This window comes from Schistocerca nitens, chromosome 3, assembly GCF_023898315.1.
Source record: "Schistocerca nitens isolate TAMUIC-IGC-003100 chromosome 3, iqSchNite1.1, whole genome shotgun sequence".
Lineage (NCBI taxonomy): Eukaryota > Metazoa > Arthropoda > Insecta > Orthoptera > Acrididae > Schistocerca > Schistocerca nitens.
In genome coordinates this window covers 906090353-906117997 of record NC_064616.1, presented here as the reverse complement: position 1 = coordinate 906117997, position 27645 = coordinate 906090353, and the positions used below count along the sequence as shown (strand labels likewise).

Sequence of the window (27645 nt, the reverse complement as noted above, 5' to 3'; positions counted from 1 at the left end):
TGCATTTGTTATCTGCTGTGAACGGTATTTTGTGATAAATATTGTTGTGTTACATATGTACAGATATGTAAAGATGAAGAGGCCTAAACTTTTGAATCAGTTCCTGCATTTCCAGGTGGCCTTCTTGTAAAAATGACTTTTCCCCGCATGTGAACACACTTTTTTGTTTCTTGAATGTTTAAGTTTGCTCATCTTTTAAAAAGAATGTGGGGAAACTAAATACCGTCTTACAAAACAAGGTGTTTAAAACCAAGTAACACATATTCTTAAAGGAGGGAGAATTGCTCAAAACTAGAAGAAAAGTTCCTATTATGATATGTCTGGAAACCAATAGCTGTTGAGATATGGGTCAATCTGTCCTCTCACTGCCATCTGTCTATTACATAGTAGTAGATGCTATAGCTATTGCTGTATGTAATTACCACACATCCTAACACATCCTTCAACCCTTCTTTGCACTCTTTCAAATACACCTGGCTCCATTTGGATTATGTCACATGCACTGAAACGTGCTCATGTAAAGTCTGCACATTGTCAGTGGTTTAGGCATACACCAATGCATTTAAATGTCCTCACAGGCAGAAATCCAACAAATTCAGGTCCAGTGAATGGGGAAGTGGTCCTACCACATCACCTTGACCAATCCATCGCCCTTGCTGTCATATGATTCACTGTAGCACAGTGTGGTGCTGCGTGATGCCTCAACCACAGTTGCCTTTTTGCAAGGGTGACCTTCTCCAATAGAGCTGACAATTCATTGCACAGAAACTGGTGATACACAGCACCTGTTAATCTTTTGGTGAAATGTATGGCCGTATTAATCTTTTACCAACAAGTCCTGCCCATACATTGGTACTGAAGTGATATCGATGCCTGACATTCACAATTGAATGAGGATTTACATGTGCTAACATGTGTGTTGTGGTAGTTTACTGTGCCATCTGTTGTGAATAATAAGGCGGCCTAAATCACTGAATACTACACATTACTCATCACAAGTAAAACAACTCCTATCTCAACAAGTTCCTGGACAAATAAGTATAGAAACTTTCCTTTAGTTTTGGTCCATACTACCTCCTGTAGGAATATATGGAATTTTTTTTAAACATCCTGTACCTTTACTTTCTTATAAAGTGTGTTATTAAGAACCAATTAATATCTGAAAAATAGTATTTATTAATGGCAAGTATGCAACCATACAAATATTTTACTACGTACATTGTAAATTAAAGGTAGTGATAGACAATTAAAGCAGCTTTGCAAACAAACTAAAGTTATTTCTGCTTGTCAGTTACTCCTACTCCATAGATAAATGTCTGGTTGGCCCAGTTACTATATTTAAATGTAGATTAACGTAAAAGTCTGTCATGCAAGTGGTCAAAATCTATCCATAGTTTCACTGAGAAAATATGTTTTATTTACAAACCAGTTTGAGATATTCCATATCATAATGAGGTAAATAATTAAACAATTTATGAAACAGGATTATATATGTGATCTTTTGTATCTTTTTGTATTTTCAGTTTATTTTATTAATGATGTCAGTTTCTGTTATATTATTTCCTGATTCCAGGACGTAAAAATAAGAGCCACCATAACAGCTGAAGTTGGTGGTAAAATCCCAGCACATATTCGACAGAATTATTTCAACTTGCTGTCTAGTGAATATGTTAACTTTTATCACAGTGAAGATGAAGCACAAGAGAAGGTAATTTTATTTAACTTACTTTGTTCTTTTCTTGCATCAATCCAGAACCTGTGTAAATGTAAACTTTTATGCAGTTAAATTATCATCATGTTTTAATACAAAGAAATACAGTGCAGGGATTTTACAGAACTGTTGAAAAATGAGTTTTGTTTGTAGTTTTTATATTAATTGGCCTCTCAGTATTACCCACAGATGCATATTGTATTAGTAACTATAGTAGCTTCGTTTTTTTTTTACTGAACCCATACACATTTCAGATTGAAAATCTTCATCTTACAGTTCACAAATTTACATTGGTGATTGATTTGGCCTGATGAATCTGTTTCAAGTGAGAGGGGTTAGAATGATAAATATATGGGAAGAATATGTGAATATTAATGTAAAACAGACCACAATGCTATTGAATATCTGTGTTTTACAAAAAGTCTGCTTCACTTCTTGCCTATGATGAATTCTCACTGTTTCATCTTTTAATACACAATCACTTCCAACAAACTGACACACACAAACATTTGGCCACATAAGCTATTTGCATCAAAACATGTTTATTGAAATTAATTTTGTTCGACACACACACACACACACACACACACACACACACAAACAGGACCATCTTACGAGAAAAAAATGCTGTTAAAGAATTTACTGTTCTCATATATCATTAGTAATTTATCTTGCAAATGAATCAAAAGAGTTAAGGTTTTCTGTAAGTTGTTGAATTAAAGATTTTGCAGAAATGTTATTTCAGAAGACAATGGAAGGTGATATTGAGATAAACACCAGAATTACAGTAGACAAATGTCTTCAAAAAATATTTTCATAAAATTTTGTCATTTGATTTAGAGTGTAATTAGGCCATGCAGTTTTTGTCTTAAAATTTGTGTTTTTTTGTTGAATTTCCAGTTTTTTATTTTATGTTGTACATGCAGAATGTTAGCCATTTTTTAGTATTGTCATTGGTGTACTCAATATCAAGCAAAAGGTCAGCTCCTGTACATTTTTTTGGCTGTTGCAGATGAAAAACTGCAAGGTTTTCATTTAACCTAAGTTTGAAATGTCTGCCACTTTACTCAGTAAAGAAATTATGACAATTTTAGAAGGTGGTTTTATAAACCCCAAATTGCTCTAGTTGGTCAGTGTTACTTGATTTATGTAGAAGTTACAGTGGCAGTTATTTTTTTCGTCTGTAAACTAATGTTTGTGTTGAAATGTTTAAAAAATTAGCTGCTTCTTGTTAAATACTGTCACGAAATTTCAGACTGCCATTTATCTGCCTATACTTTCAGTGGATTTAGAAAATGTGTAATTTTTTATTAAAATTTTGTTTTAGAGGAATCTTATTTTGTATGCGCTATTTTGAGCAAGTATTAGGTTGGTGTATAAGTTAGTAGGATTTTTGTTTTACATTTTGGTACTGTATTACATTTTATATGGATTTATTTATCAACTGTCATTTTTTATTTGTATCTCACTGTTGCTATTTGAATGTAGATATTGTCGTTTTGAGTGGATGCTAGAAAATGGAGTGCCAAGTGGAGAAATCAGAACATTTCCAACATATTCTTTTGTTTGAGTTCAATTGAGAGGTGACAAAAGTGGTGGCATCCAGAAATATTTTTGTCATGTATGGGGATAATACCATTGGACAGAGCATGGCAAGAAAATGGTTTTCTCCTGTTAAGTAGGGTCATTTTGACATTAATAACTTCACATTCAGGAAGACCTTCGGGGTTCAATGAAAATCCTTTAAACATGTTAATCCACAATGATCCACGTCATTGTATTTGAGAACTGACAGATGTGATGTACTGTGATCATTCCAGAATCATCTGACATTTGCATACAATGGGAAAGATTCAAAATTCGGGTGTATGGGTACCACATGCTCTAAGCCAAAATCACAAAAATCAGCGGGTGGCCATATGAGCATCTCTGCTTGCTTGTAATCAATTATCTCGTGAGCAACACTGACCATTCCTACACTGTATCATTACTGGTGGTGAGAAATTGTGTCTTTATGCTAACATAAGGGAAAGAAAGGAAGAGTTGAGCCCAAACAAAACAGAAACTCCTCATACAAAGACCTGTGTGCATGGTGGAACAGTGACAGTGTGGTGTACTACATACTGCTTACACAAGATGTAACCATCACTGTCGACATTTGCAGTGCAGGTGCAATCCAAGAACAATGACCAGGAAGACTGGGTGAAGTGATGCTACTCCCCAATAATGCTCGTCCACATTCTGGTAGACTGACAAAAAACACTGTACGGGAGTTGGATTGGGAAGTTATTCTGCACCCACCTTGTTCACCTGTTCTTGTGCCCTCAGATTTTCACCTTTTCCACACTCTGTTGAACAACCTTTAAGGAACTTCCTTTCCGGATGAAAAGGCACTCCTAACATGACTCAATGAGTTCTTCACCTCAAAACCATGTGATTTCTACAGTGATGGAATCGAAAAGTTGACAGCCTGTTGTAAATAGTGAAGGAGAATATGTTATTGATGACTAAAGTCTCTGTTATGTGTATATTAAACTTATGGAAAAATGCTGCAAACTTACGCACCAACCGAATGGTTCTGTTTACTTAATTGCCTGAAGAAAAAAGTACAGGAATACTTTTAAGAAAATTTGATTTAATGAAATCCATTTTCAGTAGAGTTCATGTTTCGTCATTACATTATCTGCTTTTGTTCTTTCTAAAATTTATTTGTTACAATTTTTGTCAAATCACTCATTCATCCACTTGCTAAGAAACTTCATTCTTTTGGTTCATTAGTAATGCACAACATTAATTTTATATATATAAAAAATGTAAATCCTATAATAACAATTTTGTTTTGTAATGTGGTATAACTGTAGGTTAGAGAGAGTATTTGGAAGCAGACAGCTGATGTGCCCAGTGTTTTTGTGCAGCAGTTTGTTGTAATAATGCAGATGTATTAAAGATGGAACAACACGGGAAATTAATCATGGTCAAATTTCCTTCCCTGTTCTGCTCGCAAATAAAGTGAGGGGAAAATGGCTGTCTATAATCCTTCCTGTGAGCCCTAATTTCTCTCACTTTAATTCCATGGCCATTCAGATATATTACGTCAGACTCAGATTGTGCATAACAAACATTACAAACAACTCTCAATATGTTTTCTATTTAATTATACTATTTTATCACTGTTGGGCTGTCTGTTATGGGATGTATAATCCTAACAGGAGGAAGGTGAAACATACAATAAATTTCTGCATGTAGTAATAAGAATGTTGTATATTATATGCAGTTCATCCAATGAAACTTAAGTATAAGGTTCATTTCTACAGAGAACAAAACATGTTTCGTCTATGGTGATTATGGTGAATGAATCATATTGTTCCCTGGTAGTTTATGTACGTTTGGAGAGAACATCATCAGAATCTACAGCATCCGAATTGTCTGCTTTGGATGCACGGGAGAAGCTGTGACATTTTTGGAACTCTTGCTACCCATTGGCTTCAGCATTTTTGAAAGTTTTACCCAGTTCTGTGTGCTAGTGAGGATAATAGCCAGTTGTAGCTAATCTATAGTGTCCACTTTTTGTACTCTTTGGCAAACTTGAAATGTTAATGTGTTTTTCTGTAGACTTCAGTATAATGCATACACTAAGCATTTTAAGAACATCACAGTACAATTTGTCACTGTATTGATAGCAGGAATTCTTTTAAATTGATATGTTTCTGTGTCCTGAGGTAATTAACAACAATAATAATAATAATAATAGTATCCTATTTTTGTCAAATAATAATAATGCCATTATCTCATTTTTGTACTACTTCAATATTTCATGTAGTTTATCATTTCAGGCAGTGGAAGAAGAAAAAAATATATACAATCGCAGTTCATCACGGCAGGTATACACAAATCTAATGTTGAATAGAATCCAACAAATACGCCGTGAAGCAGCACAAAATGCACCGAGTAAGTCTTTGAATCTACTGTTTATCAATTTTAAGAGATTCAGGATCTAAAGTCTCCTTATCTTTTCTGACAAACTGCTTACGCCAGAAAGTTTAAATGTTGCTCCTTTTGAATATAAACTCACTGCACATTTACGCATTTTTTCACAATGTAGGTACTGTGGCTCCATGGCAGTTGCAAATGCTTTGATAGGTGTTTGTTTTGACCACTGACAAATTGCTTATGCAGTTTTGGTTTGACTGGAAAGCACAACATTGCTGGAGCTACGTGAGACAATGAAGGAGCATGAGACACTACGTAAATATTATTGTTACAAGAAATTCCTGAGTCAGGAAGGTCTGACCAGCAGGAGAATTGTCTTGATGAGAAAAATAGATGAGCAGCTTTCCTGATTGCTTTTGTTTGATGTTTGCAGAATCTTCATCCTCATAATAAGTTCATAGGATGCAGCCATTAAGAGAGTGCTCTTTAGAATTAAGTTGTGCTGACATCTTCACTTTCCCAAAACAAAATCACCATAACTTGCTATATACTGACAGTAACCTAACATTTCATCTGTGGTGGGCAAGAACTGTTTCCTTTGTGCCAAGAGCGGTTTTGTTTGAGAACTGAAAAACTGCAAACATGTATCATCTACTGTGATTGGTGGTGGAAAGTTTATGCATACCATCATCATTTGTTAACATCACACAGTAAACTGCCATCTGTGCAGGCTTGTGTTGGTTAATTAGCATTTGAGGTACTCACCTTGAAGACACTCAGTATTTACATTTCTTCAAGCAGTATGATCTGCACCAACAAATTCCATAATAATTTGCACAACTTGCACAGTCCACTTGGTTCGTGGACACTTTAGTTTGGCTTGTCTACACACAAGATTAAGTCGCCTTTGAACTGTCACACCCATTACATCATCACCGCACGTCTTACTAAATTGATAATCTGGTTTCATACCTCACAAATGAATTATTGCACCCTGTTCCTATGGTCCTATACAAACATTCAGTATTCCAAAATATATAAACATAAGATATTTCAAGAACATGCCACAAATGATAAATACTAATAAACACAAAAAATTTCTGGTGGTTGGGTTTGAATTGGCAGTCTGCAGCAGGCACTAGCCACTAAGCCACACTGCATGCACCACAACATGCACCCTTTCCTGGAGGAACAGTGACCTACTGTTGCAGAACTCCTCACTTGATCCAACTACAGCACCTTGGATTTAGATCTTGTCAGTGGCCCTCTATATAGCACTCGCGGCATATCCTCAAATTCTGGTCATCATCGAGTGAGTCTTCAGTTTCCTCGAACCTCCTGTTGTTGATCTGTATATCTGGATTCTAGTAGGTCTTCATGTGGAGGATGTGGACTGTCTCTCTCCATTTTTGTTTTCATTATAAGGATCACCATCCTCAGTTTCATATATGGCATCTGACAAGCAATGAAGGATATGATACAGCCCAAAGTAACATTTTAGTGACATTTTCAGTAGTCCTCCTTTCCGCACATGCTTACAAATCCTTACCAAGCGTCCTGGGCTGTATCTCACTGGCTTGTGCTTGGCATTATAGTGCTCTCAGTCTTCCTCCTGGGTGTCAAAGATCCATATGCAAGCCATCTGCCTCACCTTGTTTGCGCTGGTGATGAGGCGTTTCGCATAGTAATGCTGAGTATCGTCTGGTTGAAACAGTGACAGTGTACTCATTGTCTTTTCAGCCTCACGACTGTGGATAGAAAGAATGATGTGATGCCTATAGTGTCTTGCTTCAGTGTGTTATATGTGAATGTCGTGACGGCAGGAGTGTATGTTGATCTCTCTGTTTGATATCAGTGTACATTGAGAGTGTAATCTGCCTAAATTTAATTAAAGTGTTTTCTGATGCCCTTCATCTGTAGATGGTAGGCAGTTATGATCCTGTGGGTGATGTCACAATTTAAAACACCTCTGGTATTAATCTTGACTGGAAAAGTTCTCCATGATGACATGTCATCTCACATGGGGTGCTCATTGCTTAAAAATGATGTCTTCTGCAAGGAACTTATCAATTTCTGAAGCTTCGACAGTCAGCACAGGTTTTAGTGACAGCATAGTGGGTGAGGTAGTCAGTGCAGATTATTATTATAATCCATTGATTCCCATTTGTAGACTTCAGGAACCTCCCCCTAAGAGGACAGTTTCAGTTCAGTGGAGTGGTGGTGCTGCAGGCGAGATTGGTATCAGATACCCCGGAAGTAATTGCAGCACGTGCTTCTGTCATTGTCATTCCTTACAGTGGCTTACACAGTATCTAACAGATCGGTAGAGATGTTTCCAGTGGTAACTGCATCAGATTCAGTCTAGAGTCTTTACGAATTGCTGGTGACCAGATGTTGGAGCACTGTAGAAATACTTCTGGATAGCTGGCCATAGTTGAGCTGGAATGATGAGCAACTATTTCTGCCCACTGGATCATAGTGGTCTGTTACTTTGTTGGAATTCTCTTTTGGTTTGTTTCTCTTCCTTCAAGACTCCTGTGGTTTTCAGAAGTGCTCTAGCTTCCCTCTGTTTAGCAACAATGTCATTTAATGCAGTGATGGCTGAGATTTCATTCATGCGGCTGTGTTCCACCGAAGGATTCCTGGAAAGGTATGCAGCATCCTTGGGTTTGCATCTGATTTTGTATACCACTGTGATGTCATATTCCTGAAGCATCAGTGCCTATCTTGACATTCAATCCAGTGGATCCTTCAAGCTAGGCAGCCAGTGTAGGGAATGGTGATCCAGCACAGTGGTAAATGTTTTGCCAAGTGAGGTATTCTTTCTTGGTTGGTGTAGATCCTCTCAGGTTTGGAGAGCACTCTGGAAGTTTAAGCTATCACCATTCAGCACCTTCCTGAATTTGCGCTAGAACTATACCTACCCTGCAACCGGTAATGTCAATGTGAAGTTTTGTCTCAGCATTCTCATCACACAATGCATGAACTGGAGATGATGGTAGAAAATTTGGTCTCTCTGCAGTAGTTCTTGCAAAGGACGTGCTTTGATAGACAAGTCCTTTATAAATTGCTGGTTGTACAAGCATATTCTGAGAAAACTTCTCACATCACGAATGTGCTGAGGAGTTGGAAATTCTGTGACTGCTCTTATTTTCTGTGGATCAGGATGGACTCCACTGTAATTCACTAGATGCCCTAAGATTTTTATTTAATGAGTGGTGAAGAGGCATGTTTTGGATTCAGGTGGAGGCCTGATGTCCAAACACACTTCAGCATGGTTCTCATACAGCTTCGATGTTCTTCAAATGTCTTTGAGATAATGACAAGCAGGTTGTGCATCACATGTTCAAAAGTGGCTGGAGCATTACACAGTCCAAATGGCATAACTTTGAACTCGTAGAGACCGTCAGAAGTTGTGAAGAGAGTCTTTTTTCCCAGTCAGCTTTATCATCCTCGATTTGCCAGTAGTCAGTAGCCTGTCTGCATGTCCGTAGTTGAGGAATACTTTGTTTCTTTCTTTCAAGCGGTCTAGGGTGTCATTGTGTGGCATTGGGTAGATGTCTTTTTTCATGTTTTTGTTTAGTTGTCAGTAGCCAATGCAGAAACGCCATATGCCATTCTTCTTCTTGACAAGGATGACAGGAGATGATCAAAGACTCTTTGAAGGTTCAATGATATTCTTGCAGCAACTCCTCCACTTATTCATCATTCAACTGGCAACACACTATATAAATGCTGGCTAATTGGTGGATGACTCCAGTGTTGATGCTGTGTTTAACTGTGTCCTGCTTCCACTCCAGATTTGAACGCATTTGAAAATGTATGCAGAATGTCTATCATACACTAAAATTGTTCCTCAGTCAGGCCAGATCCTATTGGCGTTTCAGTAGTAGCTTTCTGCTCTGTGTTGTCTGTAGTAGTAGTGGAGCATGCTTCTTCGTTGATGCCAGTGAGCTGCTCTCCCTGGATAGGTTAGGCTGTCCTTACACACGTGCCTTTAGGGATGAGTTGTGGCTGCTAGTGACAGTGATCTGAAGCTTTCTTGACCACCCATATTGCTTACTATTGTCGCTGGCATGTCGATTTCTTTCATGAGCCTGAGTAGCTTTTTGCAGTCAAGGAAAGCTTCACAGTTTAACTTAGCATCTTGATTGACAACATTATGGCTACATTCTGTTACAACGACAAATTCGAGGGGCTGTGTTCTGTCATTGGTGGTTATGCTTGCAATACGTGTTCCCTTCAGCTGGAATGTTTCCCATTTTCAACTTTCAGCACTATTGCTTTCATACCACGGAACATAGTCTTCTTTAACTGACGGTGATAAGCATCCAACATTACAGAAAAGGAAGCCCCTGAGTTTCTAGCGCCTGGACAGGTTGGCCATAGATAATGATGTCAGTGAGAGTTCCTGACATCTTGGTAACATCCATGTGGGATCAGCAACTGTGGCAACTTCACCCCCATGGACAATCGCCTCACTTTTTTATACTGAAGTCAGCAGCTGGATGAGAAGCTGGCATCTCTGTACGGTGATGGGGAATGGCTATGGCATGTTGAGAAGCAACCTCATTCAGGGTATGGCAGTGGGCTTTGTCCTGTAGGCCGACTACAGTCGTCTGCAGTTGACTGGCATGAATAGAACTATTGTGATGGTTGACATCTGGCAGCATAGTAATTGTTGAAAACCCACCATCTTTCTCTGCAGTAGCATACAACATGTACAGGGTGTCCACAGTTGAAATACACTTGTAGGCTGTCGTCTGTCTTCCAAGTGTCTGTTCAAATGGCTCTGAGCACTATGGGACTTAACATCTAGAACTTAGAACTACTTAAACCTAACTAACCTAAGGACATCACACACATCCGTGCCCGAGGGAGGATTTGAACCTGCGACCGTAGCAGTCGTGTGGTTCCAGATTGAAGCGCGTAGAACCACTCGGCCACAGCGGCCAGCAGTGTCTGTTCGTCAACGGGATGATATAGTCGGTGTAGGAGTTGGTTATATCTGTGTTGGTCCGTGCTGGGTTGTCGTTTGATGGTTGCAGCCCAAGTCTGAGTTTGCCAAGTCCATTCTTCCAGGCATGTTTGGCTGGTGGCAGAGACAGATGCTAAGGATTGGCAGACCTGTTCTTCCGCATTCTCTATTACTTCTTGATGTATTGCTTTGACATTCATAACTGTAGTCTCTTGCTTACTTGGTCGAATATTTCTGGTTGCCATAAAATGCTGTATCTCTTTTCACTACTTAACGTTTGAGAGAGGGAAAGTCATGCTGGTCTTCCAAAATTGCCATAGCAACCACATTTGGGAGTCCGTAATACTTCTTTCACCTGATTCATTACTGTTACATTTCCGTGATGTGCTGGCACCACTTGATGAATTCCTCGGTTGTGTGACATCTTTTATCAGAAGAGCTTGGTACATGTCTCCTGCAACTCCTTTCACCAAATGTGAAGTTTTGTCAGCTTTCATATTTGGATCAGCAATGGGGCATAGGCCAAAACGTGCTGTATCTAGGACTGGTTCATGTCATCATGACATTGGGCCCTCTTCTTCAGTTATTCTTCCGCTTTGTGGACTTGATGCTGATTGTTGCCAAACATTTCCTTCAGTTCGAGCTAGAATTTATTCCAGATGTTGAGCTTCTACACATTTGCAAAACACATCATTTCATGCCACATGTTGTATTTGGAAGTTGGTCGAATCCTTTCAGTCATTTTTTTTGGGTACTGACCAGCATCTCCGGAGAAAATTGATGGATGCCTGATGTGCAGCTGACTCACTGCTGGCCTGGAATCCATTGGCTCCTGAATATATGAACTGTGCGAGCAATTGTAGTGCTCATATTCTGGCTCGTGTCCATGTAGACAATGCCTATTACATTGTCTAATTGGAGTGACAGAGATATAGATGTTTTGAAGTAACCAGTGTCTCAACGAAACAATGTCTCATCATAATGTCTCCCTAGTCAAAATCCAGATGCAGTGTAATGAGTGCAATACATCACTTAGAACGGAAAGCTAGCACCGCCATACCTTAGCAATAGATCATCTTGCAGAGAACTCAAGAAAATTCTGGTCCTACGTAAAATCGTGAAGTGTGTCTAAGGCTTCTGTCCAGTCACTTGCCGACCAGTCTGATGTGCAGTAGAAGATGGCAAAAGTAAAGCCAAAGCTTTAAATTTTGCATTTGAGAGATCATTAATCTAGCAGAATTGTACAAACATTCCGTCATTTGGCTATCGCGCAGACTGCCTTATGGAGGACATAGTAATAAGCATCTCTGGCGTAGACAAACAACTGAAAGAGCTGATGGCAAGTAAGTCACCAGGCCTCAATGGAATCCAAATTTGGTTTTACAATGAGTACTTTACAGCAAGTTCATCTTACTTAGCTTGCATTTATCGTGAATCTCTCACCTGTGCCGAGTCTCAAACCACTGGAAAAAAGTGTGGGTGACTCCTGTATATAAGAAGGGTAAAAGAACGAACCCACAAAATGAAAGACCAATATCTTTAACATTGGTTTGCTGCAGAATCTTTGAACATATTCTCAGTTCAAATATAATAAATTTCCTTGAGAGGGAAAAGCTCCTGTCCACAAATCAACATGGTCTTAGAAAGCATCACTCGTCAGAGTATATACGACCTGGGACATCCGGGAGATCCGGGAAATTTTTCATCCGGGAGAAAACCGGGAAAAACCCGGGATATTTTTAGAATTCCGGGAATTTTTCATTGTTTTAGTTTTCAGTTAAATTTTTGTAATTTTGACTGGTAAGAACCGATACTCTAACAAAGGATATTACTGTATCCCACTACTGCAGAATAATACTTCAACAATAAAACATAAACGAGAGGAAAAAAAATGAAAATAACTTATATTGCAAACGAAATGCGTCCTATACAACAATGACACACAGTGCTCATGAAAGCTTCTGCCAATTGAAAATGTGTCAAAGGTTTTACGAAGACTATGCGTGCTTCATAACAACAAATTGCCTCCAATGAGCGTGAAGTCACAACTGTGTACATTAGATTTGTTTTAGCAGTACACGCAGGCTCACGCGCATGCTTAGTTGAGTCACGTTAGAATAGTAGATTCTCCCACTTCTGGCTACAGGAATGTGGCTGTTGGCTGTGCAAACAGTCGCAGCAAGCAGCTAGATGCTAACGGGAAAAGGGGGCGCCAAATTCATATTCTTGAGGAAAAAAATTTGTGTTTCACTAGGCGCTTAGCATCCAGCGCACGTTTGTCTAGCGATTACTCATATGATTTTGAAATGCTTCCCTGTTGGTTTTTGAACATTTTGAACACATTTTAAGTTGATTTCTGAATGAATCGTAAGTTGACTTTTGAATGCATGCATAGTGTATGTGATGTCTCTGTCAGGCGAATCCTTGTCGCATCTAGGAATAAACTTCCCGCAGACAAAATGGGACGAGGCTATATAAGCTGAGGGAGTAAAGCAGAACGGATGTATGCCAATCACTGTCTGATTATGTGGTTGGTTGGGTTTGCGAATGATCAGCGTTGTTATAATTACTAGCGAAATCCATAGATTCAGACTACCAGAATGGAAATAAACGACTGACTGGAATAACAGGTGAGAAAGATTACGTATTATCTTCTCAGTTTATCCAAGAAAATGAAATTTTGACAGAAAAATTTTGGCCAGATCGCTACACTAGTAAGGACCAGTAGTACAGTCCCCTGCTAGCAGCCGTGTAGTTCTATTCTGGAAGTAACGCGGAAAACGTGTTGTTTGAACACGTAATAACGCCTAAACGGAAAATAATCGCGGGGTAACTAAACCTGTGATTCTGGCAGGGTTAGTAAAGTTAATCGGCGAATAAATTTTGACAGTGGCAGCAATAGCTACAGAATTTGTGATGACAAGATTGTTTGTTTGTTAGAACGAAGAAGGAGAAGAAACAGGGACATCACACAAATTATGGAAGAATAAGACGATTCCAAATTTATATAAAAATTTCGTACTACTACTTTTCGATCTCATGCTTGAGAAGCTGGTGCGTATGAATGAAATGTGAAACTATTTCCTAACATAAAGCTTTTTGCTTGTAGTAGGCCTAATAGGCATTTGATATTGGTACTTCGTGGATTATATTCTGTCGTGTTACAAAAAAGGCCGCCGGCTGGTGTGGCCGTGCGGTTCTAGGCGCTTCAGTCTGGAACCGCGTGACCGCTACGGTCGCAGGTTCGAATCCTGCTCGGGCATGGATGTGTGTGATGTCCTTAGGTTAGTTAGGTTTAAGTAGTTCTAAGTTCTAGGGGACTGATGACCACAGATGTTAAGTCCCATAGTGCTCAGAGCCATTTGAACCATTTTTCAAAAAAGGCCTTTTGTGCCAAAACAGTGTCGTTTATTGGTGTGTGTTACAAAACTGCTGCAATAATAGAAAGGCCTATTTTGTTTCATCTAGCAGACAGTGACAAAATAGACGAAATCAGATCGAGAAACCACACCGGTCTTGGGTATTATTTGTATTAACAGCTTTTTCAGTATTAGATAACGACTTTTCGATTTTTCATGTAGCAAAACGTTTGACGAACTTTGATGAGGTAATAGATTCTTTCGCAGAAAGAAAGCACGCCATGTAAAGCTGTAGCAAGATTAGAGAGAAAAAAATGCTTGGAGCTAAGGTTTGAAGAAATGTGTAATTTCTTGCTTATCTCTTGTCAGTATTGGTTTTATACATCCTATATTTAATTTTATGTCACACAAAACAGCAAGTTATTAACTAATATGCAATAAAGAGTTCAGATTTTCTGAAGAGTTCTTGTTCTCTCGGTTACAAATAATCCCATCCGTTATTAATTGCGAGATTTTTTTAAAGAGGGGCAGGCAGTCAAACCGTCCGACTGGGGGTAGGAGAGGCATCACAGGATATTTCAATTTCTACTCTCCTGAATATAGTGTGGAAGTGCGGTAGAAAATTGCTTTATGAACAGGCGTGGCACTGCACTTTGGCATACTTCCAAATAATATGTCGTACATTTCCTTGAATACGTATGTTTTATGTTTCAGACTTTTCAGAAATATGTGCGCTAAAAGATGAACATATTTTGAAAATTCGATTTTTTTAATAGTATTGACCTGGTTCACAAATGTCGTAGATCCGGGGCTTATGCGCAGAGCAGTCTGAGTTATAGTGGGTAGTCTCCACGTGACTTGCGTTTATATTTAATGACTTTGTTGTTTCCCCTTGGTTTACTTTCACATTAAATGAAAACAAAACTGATATCTGTGGCCGGGAGCTATCAGGTGAATTAAAGCGCATTCACATGATTACGGAAGGCTGAAATACGTCATTAGTTTCACATTTTATTTTATTTCCATTTTTCTGACAGTCAAGCATTAATCGCCTTGCGGAACAGTGAAGTTATTTTTGTCTGTTTGCTAAAGAAATTTGACTTCTGTTAACCTTTTCCGCGGAGGCAGTCGATGTATTTGAAACGAAATGTTTAATTCCATAGTACTGGCTAGTTTCAACTGTTCGCTGCATTTCAAGTGCATGTTTTCATTTTCTAGCACGTATGGCATTATGCCATAATAAAGAACTAAACATGATATAATACAGTACTGGTACTCCAAGAAAATTTACATCCCGAAAACCACACTGAAAAGCTTAATATCAGGTCGAGGTCTACTTCATTGGGAATCTGGACATACGAATGTGCCCTTTAAATATGCACTTTAAATGTACACATTTTAATATGGTTCACGAAATTGTGATGTTCTTGCAGTACCCTCTGATGTCTTGTTTCTTTTATGACATAATGTATGATCTTTCAATGTCTTACACGTACATACATACCACACGTATGTACATACCGGCTTCCTACATCATGATAGCTACCCAAGCGCGGTGTCGCCTGTTATCTGCGCTCTCTTACGACTTTTACGTAAGTTGAACTATGTGCAAGAATGTACCATGAATTTATTAACTTTCCCTGTTTGTGTGTTCGTGCTACTTAACAGTGATGTTGCTGTTGGCTGACTACATCACGTGTCCTATGCTCTGAATATCCGCTGTCATCGGCTGGCGAGATCACGTCACATGAGCTATGAACGGCTTACAAAAGCGCATCGAAATCTCGATTTCAATGATTCGGAAAGTAACATGCGGTGTTTGGTGGAATTGCAATGTGTACTTTCGTAATACGAAAATACGCAGCGTACATGTTGCTGCACATCAAAGATATTTCCAAAACGTGTCTTTTTCCCTGAGTTTCGTTTTCTAAAGTACCGGGAAATTGTACGCCCGTGTATAAAACCATAACCATTGAAAGGATTGATTAGGGAAAATATACTGTCACCCGGGAGAAAGTGTATTTTTAACCAGGATATCCGGGAAAAATCCGGGAATTTTTTTAACTTGTCCACGTATACACCCTGCTCATGCAAAACTCGGTTTTCCCTTTTTTTGCTTGAGATCCCATAAATGATGAATGAAGGGCAACAAGTGGGTTCCATATTCTTAATTTTCTGTAAAGCATTTTGTACAGTGATACACTGCTGATTGTTAATGAAGGTACAAGCATACGGAATAGTTTCCCAGATAAGTGAGTGGCTCAAAGACTACTTACGTAATAGTACCCAGTATGTTGTCCTCAACAGTGAGTGTTCATCAGAGACAAGGGCATCATCAGGAGTTGCCGAGGGGTTACAGGACCACAGTTATTTTCTATATACATAAATGATTTTGTGTACAGGATAAGCAGCAGTCTACCTCTGTTTGCTGATGATGTGGTGTATAGGAAGGTGTCATTCTCAAGTGACTGTAGGAGAATACCAGATGACTTGGACAATATTTCTAGTTGGTGTGATGAATGGCAGCTAGCTCTGAATGTAGAAAAATGTAAGTTGATACAGATGAGTAGGAAAAACAAACCCATAATGTTTGAGTACAGCATTAGTAATGTGCTGTTTGTGACACAGTCATGTCAATTAAATATCTAGGTGTAACGTTGCAAACCAATATGAAATTGAATGACCATGTAAGAATTGTGATAGGGAAGGAGAAAGGTTGACTTCAATTTATTGAGAGAATATTAAGAAAGTGTGGTTCATCTGTAAAGGAGGTCATATATATTATCCTGGTGCGACCCCTTGTTGAGTACTGGTAGAGTGTTTGGATTCTGCACCAGGTCAGGATTAAAGGAAGACATTGAAGCAGTTGAGAGTCAGGCTGCTAGGATTGTTACCGCTAGATTCCAACAATGTGCAAGTATTATGGAAATGCTTCGGGAACGCAAATGGGAATCATTGGAGGTAATGTGATGTTTTTTTCAAGGAGCACTATTGAGATAATTTAGAGAACTTGCATTTGAGGCTGACTGCAGAACGATTCTACTGCCACCAACGTACATTTCACATAAGGATAATGAAGATAAGATTAGAGAGATTAGGGCTCATATGGAGGCATATCACAGTCATTTTTCCCTTGCTGTATTTGCGAGTGGAACAGGAAAGGAAGTGACTAGTAGTGGTAGAGGGCACCCTCCACCACGAACCCCATGGTGGCTTGTGGAGTATTTATGTAGATGCAGATGTAGAAGCACGTTTATTATGAACACCAGCATGAATGCCAGAACAGAACTGAACTTCTGGGTGGAAGCTGCAGTTATTTATGCAAATGTCAAATGTTCCAGAAAATATGGACATTGCAGACATAAGATATTTCAAGAACCTTCCAGAAATGATAATTACCCAATAACAGATAATTGCTGGTGGCCGGGTTTGAACTGGTGACTCGCAGCGTGCCAGCCATTTTTGCTACTGATTCAGGTACTAATAGTGTAGACAGTCATTGTACATTTTTTGGCACCATTCTGTAGATGTTGCTGTACATTAGTTAATTAAAGCAAGCCTGAGAGCCAAAGAATAAAGAAATGATCAACTTGTTCAGCATATTTACAAGAGCATGGTGAAAGTGTGTAGAAAATACATTTAAATAATCCAGGAAATGTGAATTTGTTGCACTGTAATGGTGTCAAAACTTACTTATAATTTGATTGAATATAACTGTTAAATCAGATTCTGGCCTGAAGTTAATAAGTTGGAAGTTAAATGACGATGAATTATTTGCCAGAAAAAAAAAAAAAAGAACAAAATGAATTAACATCAATACATATTTTTTTATTTGACAGTTATATATATTTTGGCATTACAAAAATATTTCAGTTTAATTTCTTTATGCACAAAGACTAGAGATTTTACTTCTGAATGAATTTTCTCATGATTTTTTTTTCATGGTTATTCTAATTTGCATTTGATGACTTCCATAGTTTTAAAGATTCCAGTTCCATGGCTGAGACTGATAATTTACATTGATGTTCTGCCACTTGTGACAATGGCTGAAGAAATATTTGCCCCAGAATTTGACCAAAAAATGAAGGACAGAGGGTAACATTCTGTTACTCAGTAGATTGTGTGCCAGTATGTTTGATTAAATTCCAAGCTTCTCCATAGTGTCTTATGAAGTGAGGGCATCATCGTTAATGGTGATCTATCTTTACGATGCAAGATGTCATGCTCTGTGGTACATTTGCTACATTTTAGTGGAGGAAATTTTTAGTGAAGGAAATTACGTGGTGGTGTAATGTTTCAAACCTCTGTCTTCATTAATTCTGTAAAACTCCACAACATTTTGCTCAACTATCATTCACTAAGGTCATCCATACAGATCTGACCTGTCGTCCACAAGTCAAAAAACGTATTGCTTAAGCAACTCCAATACCATCTTGATTAGATTAGCAAGGCAGAAGTATCATATCATCGTCTTCTATGTGGATATGTCATATACCTAGACTTAAAAAAAATTACAGACTTAGTGTCATATTAAGTTTTAATTTTTTGTGGGTATTTTGATATAATCTTTATCTCTATAATTTTTTATACGTACTACCCTAGTATTTAGGGTTTTCTGTGTTTTTGTCGTTATTCACTATCTGGTTAAATGACAGGTACCAGTAAGGCTGCATCAGCAAAACCCACTATGCGTCCATTTGGGAACAGAACGGTCTCGCACAATGCAGTGTTAGCTGGAAAAAATCGAAACAAGGTCAGCTGGAGTATTGAAAAACCAAAGAAGCAACCAGGTGAGAGACATCTGTCTACACTAATTGTTTATTGTACTGTCACTCCTGAATGTTAATTTGTGTAATTTTCCAGATACAAATGTTTGTGGATTTAGCTGTGTTGCTTTTTTAATATTTCCTCTTTTCCTTCCACTTTTTCCCCCCTGCACTGAGAACTGGTTGAACCTAATTTTATAATATGTAGAGTAATAGCATACTCTGTTGTGAAACATTTGAGTATTGTTGAAATATGAGTCATGTTTATTTCCTTAATAGAATGTTTGAGAAGTACTTGGACTGATCCCATTATTTTATGCATAGGATTGTAGGAAATGACTGAAAATGACATCTCAAATCCCATGTGATGTTTCAAGTGCCAGAAACTCGGGCACTCTATTAATTGACATAAAAACCAGTATGCCACTGACCTCACTTTTTGCTCTCCTGCCTTCTCAAATGGTGCTCAGTGGGAAATGGTTGATGACTTACATTCAAGTGATCTCTTCCTTGTCCGAATCCAGCTCTTGGGTCCACAGATTTTTTAAAAAAAAAAAAAAAAAAAAAAAAAACCACCATGTTGGATGTTCAAATAAGTATTTTTGACAGCATCTTACACGGAGTGGATCTGTTGTGAGCATGATCTGTCTTGCTACTGATGGCTGTATCTGAAATTTCTGAGTCAAAATTCAGAGGCTGTGCATAGAGTAGTGGAGTTACTAGTGCTGGTCTACAATTTGGGCGAGGTGAATGGAGTTAAGCTCTTTCTGTGCTAACCATACAGAGAGAACCTCACAAACTTTCAGGTTGCAAGAACCAGAAGGTATTATAGCAAGTTTTTCTGAGCTCAATAAATCTTTCATGTAGCTCTGCAGTGGTATGGAAAGCCATAGGATGATTTGTGACAAACATGGTAGGTTGTGAAGAAATGCTGTTCTGAAGCATGTGTCTCTAAATAACATTGGGAGACATCAACCAGACAATGACAAAGTCCATGAGTTTGGTTGAATTGTGTTGGGGTTTGTTTGCTTTTTTCTGTTTTATTACATTTTCCTATAATTGTTACAGGCAGCAATAGTCTACCTCTTTATTTGCTTAGGGTATTCATTGCTTGTAACTGTGTTTAATGCAGCAGTCCTAGATCATTAATTGATGATGTAATAATTCTGAATTCATTTTCGGAGACATTCGGTTTGTTTTTTTAGATTGACCGCATATTTCATTTGTTTTCATCGTACCTCGGAGCCAATTCTACTGTTAGCTATTTTTGAAGTTCTCGTTCTACTGTTAGTTATTTTTTAAGCTTATAGCTATAAAGAATACTTGCAGAGCTGTATCTGCTGCTCTCAGAAATATTTGTCGCAAGAGAAAGCCATGTGATAAATATATTTTAATCACCACTGATTTCTTTCAGGAAAAATCTTCCTCCTGAAGGAAATTTCAATCTTATTGAGAGGGTTTCAGTTGTACTTTTTCCTCTTTGTTCTCCTATTATGGATGCATTGTGAATTTCAGTTTTTATGTTCAGCTGCAATTCTCTGTTTTAAAAACAAATGTAATAACTAACATCTGAGAAACCTTTAGTTGTAGTGTGTATTCAGTTTAGAATTCAACATAAATGTTGTAATACTTTGGGGTCTACTATTTTTCAGTACATCCTGTTGCTCTTGAATGATAATACCAGAAATATTAAAGTTGAGAAGTAGTTTTTATAAGCATGAAAGTAATGTAATAAAAGTCATTAGCATTAATATATTATTATCTTTTTTATTTCAGAAGTACCATTAGATACTTACAGCTGCTTTTTGAGGCATCTTATGACAGAAGAGGATCTGAGGAACAATGGATTCCCAAGACCACATCCTGAAGAAAAGGGTGTAGCTGTTGTTTATTCATCTTATAAACAATTTGTTGTGGCAAGCAATCCTTTAAAAAGGATATGTGATCGTTGTGGCAAAGAATATTCTGTGAATTCTCAGGGATTTCCTGTAAAGGCTGAGGAATGTATAAATCACTCGGGGAGGCTGTACAATATGAGGAGTATGTGTTTTTCATCAATATTTGCTGACAGTGCTGCTGCTGCTGCTGCTGCTGCTGCTGCTGCTGCTATAATTATAATTATTTTTGACAGTGCCACCTCTACTGCTGTGGTTTACTTAACTTCATACACCACCAACACTTCAATGAATGCAATTACCAGCTCAGCTGACACTGATGGCTTAACTATATTTAAATTTGCAAAAATTATAAGATCAATTTTATCTGTAAAAGGAGTAATAATAATAATCAATAAGACTAGATGAAATGAGAAAGTGTAACCATTGAAGTATCAGCATTCCTCACTTCTCTTTGAGGATGAGTGGAGCGTGATGTTCATCAAATCTTTACAATTCCTGAAACCACACTAACATTTCCACTGCATGGCACTATACAGTAGATACCTCATGAAACTGTCGCATCTGTCAAGGCTCTAGCTTGACAAATGTTGAGATTCCTCCAGTGGTATCTGTTAAGCACAGGTCACCTATTTATTAGTAAAAGTTGTAGGCAAAAAATGGAAAATTGTGTGTTAGAGAGACAAGATAATCTAGTTTCACAGTAAAAACTTCAGGCATGTAAAGCTTTGCTTGAAGAAAGAAACATGGAACGTATAAATTCCACCAGTGATTCTCCCAGTGGCCCAGATAATTCATTAAGTAGCATTCACATCTAACCTAACAAAAGAACGCAACATTTCATCCTCCTTCGATATAATTTTTCTGAGATCAGTCAGATTTCCCATAATGAAATACATGTTTACCATTGTGTGTCTGATTGCATAAAGGTGGCAATGTTGAAAAAAAAAGTATTACCTGTCAGAGAAGTATTATCTTGCTATATTCAGAAACATTGTACTGAGTTAGTGGTACTCATTAGTGAGTAAAAAGGTAATGAAATGTAACTTTCCTAATACTGATAACTAACTTCTGTCATACCACTGTTCTTGTAGATGTGTAAAAATATGGGACAGTATCCTGTTATGATAATGCTTTCTTGTAGATGTGTAAAACTATGTGAGGATATCCAGTTACAATAATGCCAATATGCTTAATTAGACCAAAGGTGCTATAATGTAAAAATGTGACATAATTATATACTGGGTGTCCCATAGAAGAGTCATTAGGTGAATTTTCTCTGATGTTTCAGCAGAAGTTTGCAATTTCATTTTTGCAGTGTGTAGCTAGATTCAGCCCAAACAAATATTGCTCATCATGTTTTCCATGCAATGCTCATTGTGGACGGGAAGCATTGGTTTGTTTCCAATTAGAAATAAAATTATTTTTAAGGTTGAATTTTGGAGAGCTGCACCAAACCAGTCATTGGACTGAAGACCACAACAACAACTTAGTGGCCCCAGATTAGTCTAATGAGAAATTTTTTAATCATTGTGTATTAATGGGAACAGTTGGCACACAAAATTCCATAAAAGTCCATTTGTTTGTAATGGGAAACAAACCGATGCTTTCAGTCAACACTGATGTGGTGAGCAGTAGGATTTGTTTGGGCTGACTCTCGCTACACATTCAATAAGTGAAACTGCAAGTACATGCCAAAATACTAGAGAAAATATACCTGAGAACTCTTAGGAGGAATGCTCTATATGTGTAGAAGGAGTGTAACTAAGGAAGAAGTGGCAAATATGATGTCATAAAACATCAAGGGCACAATGGTGAACTACAGAAGACAGCAACTTTTGTGCTGCCATTCACAATTCTGTTACTTCCCTTATATATTATGGCAGGGTTCATTTATATCATAATGTTACCCTAGACACCAGACATCTTATGCAAATTCAAGCATTTTGGTCATATAGGGCAGAAAATGTGCCAAAGTTGTCAAAGAAACAGGAAAAACATTCATCTCCACATTCTTAATAACCACTATGGTAGTGCTGCTGTTTGAAGTTGGGAGTGCCCGCTTTTTTAGTGTTGAAAAAATTAAATTAAGGTGTTGAAGTTTAGGTCCTCTCATTGATCCAGAAATACCTAAAAGTATATTAGCTACTATATCTCTTGGCCTTACTCTCATCAGTAGTCAAAAAGCCGCCACAAAATCAAGCCCACATTACAGACACGCGGAAATAGTACAGTCGTCACGACCAGAAATTTTGCATATGCTTGCAAAGGCTCACAGTTACAAAACTAATGATGCCTGTAGAATTGTAACGTGTACTCTCAGAATATAATGTTAGCCAACAGTCATCGTAGTAGAGAAGCAAATCGATGTTAAATTGCAAGTTCTATCCCCTCCTCCAGTCTTCTCTGATGAGTTCAGTGATAAATCTCTTGCAGAATCCAGTTATGTTGAGGTCTGCCTGATTTATGTTGTTCTGAGCCAGCAGCATGATGTGAGTCTTGCAATGATATTATAAATGTGAGTCCAAGTCTGCTGCTTAAATTGAATTTCTTTATTGCAATAGGCGTATTTTGGCTATAATTGCTGTTGTAAAGCTATTTGCAAATAATACATAGAATTTTATCATTATTTGCATTGTTGGTGCAGCTGTCAAATGTTTTGTCAGAAATTTGTTACCAGATAAATATAAACTAAAATACTTTGGACAGCATCCAGTGATGGGACAAAGGACCAGCAAGCTGTCACAAATTCGCTAAAATACAAACATACTCACAGACTGCAGTTTAATAAGTGGCAGTACCCACCAATGTCAAATGGAAGTTAAGAATAATCGGACGTAAGTACCTATGCACGCACGCGCGCACACACACACACACACACACACACACACACACACACACACACACATTGATATAGCCATAATATGGAGAAAAAATAAATAAGTAAAATTAAGCAAATAATGATAAAATTCTGTGTATTATTTGCAGATAGCTTGACAGTGGTAACTGTAGCTGAAATAGGCCTATTGCAATAAAGAAATTCAATTGACACAGTGGACTTGCATTCATATTTATAATTTCATTACAAACCTTTTGTAGCTGGTCAGATTACTGCAGCATAAAGAAATGAAAAATGAGAAAATCTCACTGTTAAATGGATTCCCATACTCTAATGGAGTGTTATGATGATTACACATTTAGTATATCCATTTCTGTGTAACTTGTTTTAAATATTATAATGACTTTATTCTGTGGCGTGCTAGCCTTGAGTACAAGCAGAACTGCACTGGAGACACTGGTAAAGTAAGAGAATCTGTATTTGTAAATGACAAGTCATACATATCCTGTCTATAACAGATATTAAAACACTAGCTTTTGCAGTAAGTGTTTCCGTTTTAAGAGGACAACATGTTCCGATTATCTACCACTCTAAGAAGTTTTAAATAGTGGGAGTATTGCTCACCTTGTTACATAGCTCTCTCATCCATTTGTTCTCCTTGAGTAATTTAATGCATTCACTGCACTGTGTCTCTCTCCCTTTGTGTTTTGTAAGAAATTATCGGTCAAGTACCTCATTATACCCTGATACCAACTATAAGGGGCACGTCAACACTGCTACAAGTCTTACCAAACGAGGTGGTGCAGTTACTCACATCCGGAAGGCAGTGGTTCAAATTCTTGTTCAGCCCTCCAGGTTTATGTTTTCAGTGATTCTGCTACATAAGTTAATGCAAATACTGTGGTTGTTCTTTTGTAATGAATATGTGCTCAGTGGGTTGTTAAACCTTCAGATGAGAAACACGGAGGGGAGATGACATTCATTCCAGGAAACAGTGTTAAGAAAATTCCGTGAACTTGTATTTGTGGCTGATTGCAGAAGGATTATACTGCCGCCAATGTACATTTCATGTGAGAACTGATACAAGAAATTAGAGCTCGTACAGAGGAACAGAGACAATGGTTTTCCCTTCACTCCATTTGCGAAAGGAACAGGAAAGGGAACAACTAATAGCAGCACAAGGTACCTTCTGCCATGCAGTGTAAGGTGGCTTGTGGAGTATATACATAAATGTAGTCATTGAGTGGTCATTATTACAGTATTTCCCAGTGAGCAGAAACTAAGAAAACATCTACAAAAGAAATCATGGCCCGTACGGATGGACTCTGATTTCTTTTATCTTGTTTTCGTGGATCATAATCAAAATACGTTCACAACAGTCCCTGCAGGTACTTCCATTTGATAATTTTTGAGAATATTTATCTTGGAAAACGGAAGTTTTTTTATTACTTAAAAATGAACATAGACTGTCACAACCACAAGAAACTTCTTTTTTATGAGATTACCATCTTCAGATCTACCACCATGATGGTAGACAGTGGCTATGAATGGAACAAGAACTAAGACTCCCTGAATGCTAACTACTACAGTTTGGCAGTTAGTGTTCGGGGAGTTGTAGCACTTGCACAATTCACTGTCACCATCTAACATCATGGTGGTAGGTCTGAAGATGGTCTAAAACAGTCCAAAACCGGTAAGCTCATAAAAAAAGAGGTTTCTTGCGTTTGTGACCATTCATGTTCATTTTTAATTCCCATTTGTCTTCATGGGGTAGTTCCATGATACTTGCATGTTGACTGAACCTACCAGTAACAAATCTAGCAGCATGGCTCTGAATTGTTTCAATGTCTTCCTTTAATCCAACCCTGTGGGGATCCCAAACACTCAAACAGTACTCAAGAATGGGTCACACCAGTGTTCTATGTATGGTCTCTGTTATATGTGAGCTACAGTTTCCTCAAAGTCAACCATTTGACTTCCCTGCTACCAACCTAACATGCTCCTTTCATTTCATATCACTTTTCAAAATTACATCTCACCATTTAATCAGTGTCACTGTGTCAAACACCACTAATACTGTTTTGAACATTACAGGGTTTTTCCTACTCATATGCACTACTTTACATTTTTCTACGTTTAGATGAAGCTGCCATTCAGCATACCAAATAAAAATTCTGTTTAAATCATCCTGTATCCTCCTACAGTCATACAATGACAGCACTTTCGCATACACTACAGTATCATCATCAAACCATCGTAGACTGCTGCTCACTTTATCCGTCAGATCATTTGATCATTTACGCTTATAGAGAACAAGAGCAGTACTATCACACTTCCCTTGGGCACTCCTGGTGATACCCTTTTCTCTTGTGAACTCACACTATTCAAGACAACATACTGGGTTCTATTACTTATGAAGTCTGCGAGTCACTCGTGTATCTGAGAACCTATTCTGTATAATCATCCCTCTGTCAACAATTTGTTGTGAGACACTGTGTAAAATGCTTTTTGAAATCTTGGAATATGGAATCTGCCTGTTGCCCTCCATCTGTGGTTCACAAGTTATCATGCAAAAAAAAAAAAGGGGGGGGGGGAGAGCAATCTGAATTTCTCGTGAGTGGTGCTTTCTAACTCAGCATTAATTTGTGGACAGCGGCCTTTCTGTCTTTTGGAAATTTATTATATTCAAACTTGGAATACGCTCAAGACTTTTGCAGATACCTGTAATTTTGTGGGTCCATTTTTTACTGTTCTTATAAACAGGAGTCACCTGAAAATTTTGCCATTTGCGTGCGACTTCTTGCTGAGTGAGGGATTTGCTGTAAATGCCAGCTAAGTAAGGGACAAATGTTGAAGAGTACTCTGCTTAAAACTGAACAGGGGTTCCATCTGGACCTGGTGATTTATTTGGTTTCAACTCTTTCAATTGCATCGCAACATCAGGGTCACCTATTTCTATGTTCTCCATAGGGGAGTCTGTGTGATGGTCAAATTATTGTATGTCTGTACTATCCTCTTGTGTGAATGATTTTCTGAAACACAAAATTTGTAACTTCAACTTTCCTTTTGTAGTCTTCTATTCTCCTGAGACAGGTTGGCAAGTGACAGACTAGAAGCTTTCAGCCCACTTGATTATTTTATGTAAGACGAGAATTTGCTTTGGTGATCAGCAAGATCTTTCAGTAATGTATGATGGTGAAGGTTTTTGTATGCTTTGTACATTGATATATTTAGAGATGCAGGAATTTCTAATAACTTTTGCCTGTTCTTTTTTTAACTGAGAGTGCAACAGTCTTTCCTCAGCATATACCGGGTGATCAAAAAGTCATTATAAATTTGAAAACTGAATAAACCACGGAATAATGTAGATAGAGAGGTAAAAATTGACACACATGCTTGGAATGACATGGGGTTTTATTGGAGGGGTACATTTCACTAAATGTCTGACAGATGGCGCTGGACAGCAAAACGTTAGTGACTGCGCCTGACAATCGTGTATAAAAGGAGGTGTAATGAGAGAGATAATCAGATGCGCCAACAGTCGCAGCATGTGGTCATTACCTGAAAAGGCACTTTTAGTGAAGCTGTATTATCAGAATGGGGAATGTGCTAGTTCAGTGTTACGATCCTATCTCCGTAGGAAGGGGATTCGAACGGGTAAAGGTCCGTCGACAAATGCAGCTGTGCCAAGAATGATTTTGAAGTTCGAAGCCACAGGTTGTTTAGACGATAGACACCGTAGTGGTCGACCGAGCACAAGGTGTAATGCTGCTGAGACAGGTCAGGAAGAAATGGAGACTGTAGCGGGTTCGTCTATGCATGGGGAAGTCAGCACTCATGCAGTTGCACGCCGCACCGGCGTTCCATACACTACTGTTTGGTTGGCACTTAGGAGTACCCTCCGATGCTATCTGTACAAAATCCATCGGCATCATGAACTGTTACCTGGCGATTTAGTGAAGTGGAGGGCATTTGCGGTGTGGGCATTTCAAAAGATGGCGGAAGATGACGATTGGTTGAGTAACATGTTGTAGACCTACGAAGCTCATTTCATGCTCTGAGGGTCTGTCAATGCCCACAACTGCAGTATTTGGGCTACCGAAAATCCTAGAACTGTCATGGAAACTCCATTGCACGACGAGAAAGTCACGGTATGAGTTGGATTTA

General features: G+C 38.2%; 1 protein-coding gene across 2 annotated transcripts in view; it reads left to right on the top strand.

Annotated features, from left to right (window-relative positions):
- The window catches only part of LOC126248962 (RNA exonuclease 1 homolog), a 231373-nt gene that overhangs the window by 177470 nt on the left and 26258 nt on the right, over positions 1 to 27645 (top strand). For both annotated transcript variants that reach the window (XM_049950510.1, XM_049950509.1), the window contains exons 7-10: positions 1574 to 1708; positions 5545 to 5659; positions 18634 to 18768; positions 20521 to 20784. In XM_049950510.1, the coding sequence (XP_049806467.1) occupies positions 1574 to 1708; positions 5545 to 5659; positions 18634 to 18768; positions 20521 to 20784 (649 nt within the window). The remainder of the gene's footprint in view (positions 1 to 1573; positions 1709 to 5544; positions 5660 to 18633; positions 18769 to 20520; positions 20785 to 27645) is intronic.